Source organism: Prenolepis imparis, unplaced genomic scaffold (genome assembly GCF_030444845.1).
Source record: "Prenolepis imparis isolate NDT839.2.m4 unplaced genomic scaffold, iyPreImpa1.0 SCAF_14, whole genome shotgun sequence".
Classification (NCBI taxonomy): Eukaryota; Metazoa; Arthropoda; class Insecta; order Hymenoptera; family Formicidae; genus Prenolepis; species Prenolepis imparis.
The window spans coordinates 1,332,954-1,341,935 of record NW_028141172.1 but is presented as its reverse complement, the minus strand read 5'-3'; the positions used below and the strand labels follow the sequence as shown (position 1 = coordinate 1,341,935).

General features: G+C 40.1%; 2 protein-coding genes across 4 annotated transcripts in view; both read right to left on the bottom strand.

Moving 5' to 3' along the window:
* LOC145945031 (uncharacterized) overlaps positions 1-8,982 on the bottom strand; it is a 147,658-nt gene that overhangs the window by 32,509 nt on the left and 106,167 nt on the right. The window lies entirely within an intron of this gene.
* LOC145945519 (galactose mutarotase) lies at positions 199-2,473 on the bottom strand. Its single transcript, XM_083054581.1, has 7 exons — positions 2,376-2,473; positions 2,000-2,130; positions 1,691-1,872; positions 1,434-1,607; positions 809-1,050; positions 561-729; positions 199-399 (listed from the first exon to the last, which is right to left on the bottom strand). Exons 1-7 carry the CDS (start codon positions 2,471-2,473, stop codon positions 199-201), a joined length of 1,197 nt encoding a protein of 398 aa, XP_082910707.1.

Genomic DNA, 8,982 nt, shown 5'->3' with positions numbered 1-8,982 from the left:
TATATATATATATATATATATATATATAAAAGGATGTGTGAATAAAGTTTATTTAAAACGGCTTCCGTTTCTTTAAATTTAAATCATTGTTTTATATTCAAGAATTTGAAGCATAAAAATTTATTTTCAAAAATTGTGTTTTTTTTTTATATAAAGAGAAAATGAAGCATTGAAAAAAATTAATCGAGAAAGCAATCTTCAATCTTTGGAAAGCACTCCGAACTTGTAAGTCATGTCGTGCACATAAATTTTTCCGGGATACAACATGCAGGACGGAAAATATTTGACATTAACGTTAGGATAATTTTGGGGTGATAAAGCAAAACCACCATGACGGCGGTAGGGAATGCCTTCTTTACCATAAATTTCCATCACTTTCCTCTTCGCGATTTTCTTCGTCTGTTCAAAATATGTGTAAGCTTTAATGACCTTTGAAAAATATATTCGAATCTTCTATTTTTAAAGAAAAGTAGTAACAATATAAATTTGAGAAAAAACTCAGATTATAGCCATTTAGATAAAGAAAATCAAAGCAAATTCAAAACACGATTCAGTCTTACTGTTTCTAAAGGTTTAATTTGTGCATCCTGGCAGTCTCCCCGTTCGTGATCCTTCAAATCAGGAGGGTAAACGCATTCGGGATTCGGCAACTCATTGCCCGTATAGACTCTCAATCCAGGATGATTCGAGTAAACTTCCAAAAATCGTCCGGAAGTGGGATGCAAAATTCTATGTTGATGCATCAACGAAATAAACTGATCGAAGAAATGTACAAGTATAGAGCGCGGAATAAAGCTAAAAGAATTACCGTGCGTGAAAACGATAGCACCAGCAACTGGGACTATTAATGAACAGATTGTGATTATAACCGCTACCCGGTATGTCGAATAATCGACGTTGATTCAACTGAACTGGTAAACGCAATTCGAGGGAGGTACAATCGACCGGAGATATAATACCGATTGGCAAGTGATTCTTAACGTCCGTGAAAATCCAACTGTCGGCATTTACGGTGAGGACATGCTTTTTCAATTCCTTCGAACTGGTGCCCTACAATCGGGCCACTTCGATATAGTCTCAAAAGAGATTTTAAATGAAACGATATTGATTGAAAAATAAATTCAGACTTCTAAATTTGAATTTTCTAATTCTTCCTTCTTTCTAAATTGTACACTTTTAATTTTCCACTTTTTGAAATAGCATAAATGCTTGAGAAAAAAAAATATAAAATTTCTATATTGTAAATCCAAAAGTTTTAAATTAATGCAACATTTATTTTGATTTGAGAAAATCATCACATTTAAAGTTTAAGCTATATAAAAAAATATAATTTAAATATATTATTTTTATGTATTGAAGGAATTTCGAAATCTTCTCTACCAGATAAAAATTATCGTTCTCGATAAAGCCAAAGCTCTACGTTTAATTCTTACGTGTCCGGCGAGATTAAATAAACAGTAATTCGTGATATTGACGAGGGTGGATTTTGTGCTGGTGGCGCGAATATTAATGTGAAGCTGATTATCGTCCGTCCAGGTGTACTTAACTTGCGTTAACACGTCACCGGGATAGCCCTCGCTGTCGGCTCGACTCAAATGCGACATCACCTCGTCAAAGAATGCAATAAAAAATGCAATAATTTTTGATAGTTTCTCACGGTCGGTTTTAGAGAGAATAAGTTACATCCTACCACTTGATTGTTCATTATCTGCGAATGCCAATTAACATTGTCGAACGCGACCGTGTCATCATTAAGATGATCCTTTTTAGTTTCGTTAATCGTCGGAGGATAAATTATATTGCCGAAATGCGCCGAAATATGATCGGCAACGCGACCGATGATACTTCCTATATATCTGTTCTTCAAATATCCTAAATGTATCAGCAACAATGGTGAAAAATCAACTTGAAATATAAATAGTTGATACGCATTTAATACTCTTCAAAAAAAACGTACGTTTATTTGAACAAAAATTATATAGGTATATAAAACTTTTACCATCCATATCATCAAATCCTAAAACAACATCAGCCAGTTTTCCATCTCGATTGGGAATTTTAATCGACTGAATACTAGCACCCCAAGATATCAAACGAACAACTCCCTTGTTTTTATTGGTCAGAGTGTATCTACAAAGCGTAATGTTCACAATAAATAATTGATTAAATAAAACTTGAAAGCAAATAATTTTCGAGTTATTTGATTTGCTTACTCTTGTAAAAATTTTCATTTAAATTTGCTAAAGCAAAAATGTTTCATATAGCTTCTCTAAAATGTCTAACTGCGATTCGAAATATTAATTTCAAATAAAATGATTGATAATTATAATCAAGCACTATCTTCCCTGTATAATGTAACAATAGTCTTGCAATACCTCCTGACAATCTCGCGTGATTTTGATGGTTCGGTACCACGTGGTCTTGGTACAAATCCAAAGCCATCCTCTTGGATCAAAGTATCCTTGAAGGACATGATCTAAAGTTTAAAAATTGAAACTTTAAGAATGATTCATCATTTCTTCGCGTTCTCCATTATAGTCATAAAAGGGAGTTTAATTGAAACGATCACATTGAGATTTGGAAGAGGATTTCGAAAGAAACGTCTAGCCTACAATTTGATACACTGAAGTCAGCAACTTCGAATATATGCTTCTGTTTCATTAATGCGAGATATCATCGCTTATACCATCTTGACATTCTTTCAACACTTGCATAGAAATTAATCGCAGTGCTTATTTGATGTATAATCAAATATACATATCCCAATTTTTTCTTTAATTATTATATTCTAACATTTAAAGATTAAGGAAAAATCGATGCTTTTAGAATATATTTTAATTTTCAGTGTGTTAAAAAACACTTTTATTTACGATGTAAATTTTTTTTCACCCCCGTTTTAGATTCCTCTATGTAAGGACATAGAGAAGAATATTCTGAAAGCATATTTCAACCCCTAATTCAATGTATTGTAGGTGTCCGTATCCTGCATTTGACAATTCCCTCCTCGTACTTTGTCGTCCGGATACCCTTGCCGTCTTTTTTCCACCCGTAAAAAAAAAATCGCGATGTCACCGCGATTTGATTATTCCGAAAGATACGAAGATACCTTTTATCGTCGCAGTCCGCGCCGATCGGAGTCTCGGTTCTCCCCGCTTTGGTCGCGCTTCGGAATAGTCGATGGAAATAATTACATTAATGGCGTCGCCACCGAGAGAGAGAAAGAGGGGAGGGGGAGGAAAAGAGAGAGAGAGAGAGAGAGAGAGAGAGAGAGAGAGAGAGAGAGAGAGAGAGAGAGAGAGAGAGAGAGAGAGAGAGAGAGAGAGAGAGAGAGAGAGAGAGAGAGAGAGAGAGAGAGAGAGAGCAGCAGCAACCCCGGGCGCGCTGCCTCTTCGCTTCCCTCCTCGCTCTCGTGTGTCGGAAAACATCCCTTCGAATGGGAGCGGAGGCACCTCGGCGGAAGCGTAACGCTCCCTCTCACTCACCCCCTCGCTATCGCCGCGAGTTATATACAGAATAGCGCGTTCCTGCACCATCTCGGGCGAAGCAGCGAGTGCGAGCGAGCGAGCCCGCGCGCGCTTTCTTCGCCGACAATGGCGTAATGCCATTCTCGACGGCGGTAACGCGACAATGGTGCCGCATCCCGCCTCTGCAAAGTAATTATCTTAATGTTCTCTGACGAGCCCGCTGCGCGGAATGGAGACACTCGGTGGAAACGCCGACGACGACGACGAGGACGCCTCATCGTCGAGGGGGATTGGTAACTCCCGAAACGCGGATTCGTCTTGCGACAATCCGCACCTGTATCTGGGAACACGATCGATGTGCGTGTGTGTGTATCTGTATGCGCATGTGAAAACCGCGAATCCTCGCGATGACTTGCTCATTGCGCAAAGTGACGCATTTAATTATTATCGTTCGGATCAGAGCGGAAACCTTTTTTCTCGAGATAAAAATCATCGAAAGGCTAAAAAGACGCATTTTTTTTATAATCGCACAAATTTCAATTATATCTTGTTCATCATATCCATATATCTTGTTTATTGAATTGAAAATTATAAGAGCGTATTTTTGTATACCATATACGTGAAGTTTATAGAGTAAATATATCCGTTTTGGAATTTTCTAAAAAAAACTCCATTTAACTCAATAGTCTGCTAATCAATCTTGTATTTAATTCAAAATTTGAAAAGAAGAAAATTTTATTTTCCATTATTTTGTATCAATCTTTATCGATAAGTTTTATATTCGTGCTCTATAAAAAAAAACGAATCATAGAAGACTATAAAAATCGTGTAAGAAAAAAAGAATAAATTTTTCTATGGACCTAACGTAACGTATCCTTATTTGGACACGTTTCATTTTTGCATTTATGCAAACTGCAAATTGTGCGCTTTGCGAACAAAATCACTCGCGATCGATTATACGCGCGGAAAATCGTGCAGAATCCTCGAAGGTCTCGATAGGAGAGGAATTCATAATTCCATTGGTACGCCTGCAAGCGAGTGATCCTTTGTCACAGGTCCTAGATGGTAGTAAAGGAGGGTTATAGATCCGTCTCGGCAAGAGAGAAGGAATGAGAAAGAGAGGGAGAGAGAGAGAGAGAAAACCCGCGTTTTACCGTGACCACGCAACGCTCGTATTAACCCCCTTCTATTCACCCATTTTCTCTCACCCCCCTTCTCTTGCTCGCTCTTCTCTTTCCAATCTCAATTAGTCATTACATCTCACAGCATAGGCGATGCCCTTCTCGAAACTCCCTCTAGAGTCCGCGCCTGGTTTCCGCATTAATTGCGTCTCGACGACGCTCGCAACCCCCCTTACACTTTCCTCTTCTCCCACCGCCTTCTTCTCCTATATAGGATGTTTTCGAAAGGATTAGTGTCGACGCCACGAGCCGCATAATTCGACTAAAACCCCTTCTCTACTCGGAGAAATCAGATCGGCGACTAATCCGCCCTTAACTCGGCGTGCATGCGCTTGAATCGGAAGCTTTCCGAGAAACGCCCGGGCGATATTTTCCCCCGATAATGGCCGCACGTTACGTATCAACGACGTCGTTGGTTTCCGCATCGACAGAGACGATCCTGGCTGGTCGTCGACTGGTGAACTCGTGTTCCTTCCTCGCAAAGAGTGTTTTCAAGAAATAAAAAAAATTGTATATATATTTATATATAATAATGAATTTCTCCAAATTATAAATGCTGAAGAAATCAGGTTTCGAAGATCCAAATGCGTCTCTTCGAAGATTCGTCTCGCAGAAACGCGCTTTTAGGATCCTCGAAGACCCGCCCGCCCAATTTCCTCTTCCTCTTGCGGAAGAAACACCCCGTAGATCGCGCACGTGTACATACCTTACGCACGCGGCGACGTTTTCAGCGCGCAAGTCGCACGAACGGATTCCGAGGGTTGCACTTTGCCGACCCTTTCCGGGCTCTCTTTCTTTCCCTCCGCCCTCTCCCTCTTTCCCGCGTCCACCCGGGATCCCTGCCGTACCGCTGGATACAACCAACCACCCACCCACCTACGAAACCGGGGAGGCAGTCGCTAATTACGCAACGCGTTCGAGCGTGTTCTTCGGGGTGGCGACGTGGCACCGCGATGGAAATCCGGATTTCTCTCCTCCCTCCCCAACACCCTACCGCTCTCACCTACCCGCTCACATGATCTCGCACGGGCTTTCCTGAACCCGCCGAGTCCTCCCTCTCTTGTACCCCGTTAAGCTGCGTCCCCAACGAGCGTTAATTGTAATAATAATAACAGTAATACAAATATCTATCACCTATTATTTTTTTTTCTTCTAATTCTATGTAGAGAGCTTATTTTTCACAAGTATTATTTTATATGAATTATATATGTGTATAAATAAGGAATCTAGATTAGCTGGTTTTTTTATATGTCTCTATAAAGTAATCCAACGATATGATTATTTGAGGCGAAAAGTTAAATTTAGGAATCTTGTAAAAATTTTCCGAAACCAATTATTGCGGACGAAGCCTCATTCTTCGCAGCATGCTTTCTTGCCTGGGCGTGATCGCCCATAATTAGCCGAACACGGTGTTCTGCTGCTGCGAGTTGGCAGGACGGAGCTTTCTGCCGGTTCCTTGAACGCATCTCGCCCCATCGTCACTCGAGCAGCCAACCAACCGATTTAATTTACAGGGATCAATGTGTCGAGAACGTTGCGTGGATAATCTCGCGCATCCGAATTACACGGTTCGCATATGATCCGACGCGCGAAGACGTCGTGTCGAGAGGATTATTAATTAGCTCGCATATTGTCGTCACTAATTGCTATCTAAGCGAAATTATAGATTTTTTATTCACGCGCGCGATTGGATCATTGAGAGATAGAATTCTGAATTTTGTAAGCAAACGTTTAAGTAATTTCTCGCGAATTTATTTAAACAAATATGCTTACGTCAGTTTATCAAGCGGACGAATTCTCTTATCAATAGATAATTGGATTTTCAAACACTGGGATTCTCTCGGTCCTTCTGTATCTCTACGTCTCTTTTGGATTTGGACCCGGGATATAAATTCTAAGAGCGATCATTAACGCGAGGACGAACAATTTTCATGGACGGGCATGGAACGAGAACCCGTGAGTGTCTCGCGGAGAAGAGGAAGGAGAAGAGGAGACAATATATCGGACGGGCTATACTTAAATTACCTAGGAAGCATTCATACGTGGGATAAGCATTGTCATCCCAAGGGATTGTCTCGCAGACACCTCGCGAGCACGTTTTATACTGCGCGGGGGGTGCCGCATCAGGGGTAGAAGAAGCCGAAGCGGTAAGAAGAGGGGGAGGGGGAAGGGAAAGAGGAAGAGGAGAAACCTTTATTAGGTAGATAAGCGAGATGCGAGTGCGTTATATAGATGCCCATCCTCGTTTTACTCACTTCAATGCCTAATGGAATTGAGTTCTTGCAAGGGAAAGAACCCCCACCCTCCCCTCCCCCTTCGATCTCCCCTCCTTCTCCACCTCTTCGTCGACGCGGGCAGGGAAAGGAAAGGGCGGGGGAGGACGATGGGCGAGGACATGAGATAATTGGTATTTTGTCTCGCCGAATCCTTTGTGCCTCGAGTTTTAATTGACTTCGAGATTTTTCAATACCAATTTGCACCCGACTGCATGCGGGCAAGAATGTGTGTATATGCGCGCATGTGTATGTGTATGTATATATGTGTATGTGCGCGAGATATTCGCGGAGAGGCCGACGGAATGGCGACCACGTCGCTGAATTTTTTCCGCGACGGAAGAGATGCGCTCCTCGTTTTTCCTTCCGTCCAACCTTTGTCGACGCCGCGACGGACGAGGGGTGGGTTTTGTTTTTCGGAGTGGCGCAACCCGGCGAGATAATAAATTATTAGCTGACGGATTTGCTTTTCCTGGACCTGGACCTTTTTTTTTTCATCCACCGAATCGCACCGAAATCGATGATGAAATATTTCGCTCTTATAACAATATATTGAACTTAAAAAAAAAAAATAATTCCACCCTTCAAAATTCTATCACTCCTCTTTCTGTTTTATCGCCAGTCCGACTGTCTCGTTCGCGCTAAGGCGTGAGTTTCGATTCGATTAAAATTTTTATTTCAACAGCGAAGTCTCAAGTAAGATCGCTTATTAATGTCTGCCGACAATTACGAAGAGATAACGCGGTATCAGATAATAATAATAATAATAATAATAAGAGAGAAAAACAAGGGGAGAATTTTAAATAGCAATCAGTAATACGGGAAGCACAAAACAACACAATAATATTGTAAACTTTGCCGTGAAAGCGAACGTCGTCTATTCGTTGGCTGAAAGTCCTCCGGGAATCGAAAAGGCGAGAGGACAGACTAGGACGAGGGACGGAGGATGATTCGAGATTGGAAAAGGGGGGCAGCGACGCGAGAGCGCACGTACTCTCTCCTTTCGCCGCTTTTCATTCTCTAATCCAAGTGCCCTATCGTTGAGAGGATTTTTTGCATTGTACCCGCAGATTTCCCATAGGAGGGTAACCGTCAGATTTCGTCCAGCATTGTTTCACGAAAGCGGCCGCTCTCCTCTCCTTTCCTCTCTCTCTTTCCTCCATCTTTTCTTTCTTACATATATGTATATGTATAAAATAAGTAGGGACGAAATTCGCTGTGGAGCAGACTTTCGATTGATTACTCGTCGACGACGATGACGACGACGAAAAAACGGCATAAGAAAACAACACCGAGCAAGCGTCTGCTCAATCATTTACATGTATCACTTGATAAAGAGCATTTGTTTTTTACTTGAATGATTTCCGAACAAAAAGGAATCAATAAATGCGCGATATAAGTAAAATAGTTAAAGTAGTTAGAATAGAGAAATTGATAATTATATATTGTTACGATTTATATGATTAATTTTATTGCACACGAGGTGTTAAACTGGAGACGTGGAATAATTATTAATGGTACATTTAAAGAGAGAAAATAAATTGAGAGATGATATTCCGAAAAGTCTTTATTTCGATACGATTATATGTCATATGTAATGCCTTTTCGAGACACAACAACGGCTCAGACGAACATCTGATTGTCGGTGTATCAATGAGTGTTAATAAACGAAAAAAATATATACAAAAATAAAAAATAAATACCGAACGACGAGCGAGTTCGAGCGAGGAGATAACCGTTCAAGCGTGTTTACAAATAACGAGAAATAGGAAACGTACTTTTATAATTTTCGATAATAGCAAAATAATGATAATGGTAGGCTTATTTTAAATTAGCACATGTGTGGTAGATTAATTTAAATATTTAAATATATATATATATATAATTAAAATTATATGTATATATTCTTTTACATTACAGATACATTTGTATTTTAATTGTATTTTTCTTTTTTGCCACTTAGAATTATAAAATTGAGACACCATATTTTACTAACACTATAGAATAACTTAACTCTCTCATAATTTCCGAAAAAGCATTAGGTTATCTGTAATCATTAATATC

Excerpts from the sequence above, each read along its gene's own strand:
- LOC145945519 (XM_083054581.1), bottom strand. The coding sequence starts at position 2,473 with ATGTCCTTCAAGGATACTTTGATCCAAGAGGATGGCTTTGGATTTGTA. Across the intron at positions 1,608-1,690 it reads AGATAATGAACAATCAAGTG|GTGATGTCGCATTTGAGTCG; the intron begins GTAGGATGTAAC and ends TTCTTTGACGAG. Across the intron at positions 730-808 it reads TGCTATCGTTTTCACGCACG|AATTTTGCATCCCACTTCCG; the intron begins GTAATTCTTTTA and ends GCATCAACATAG.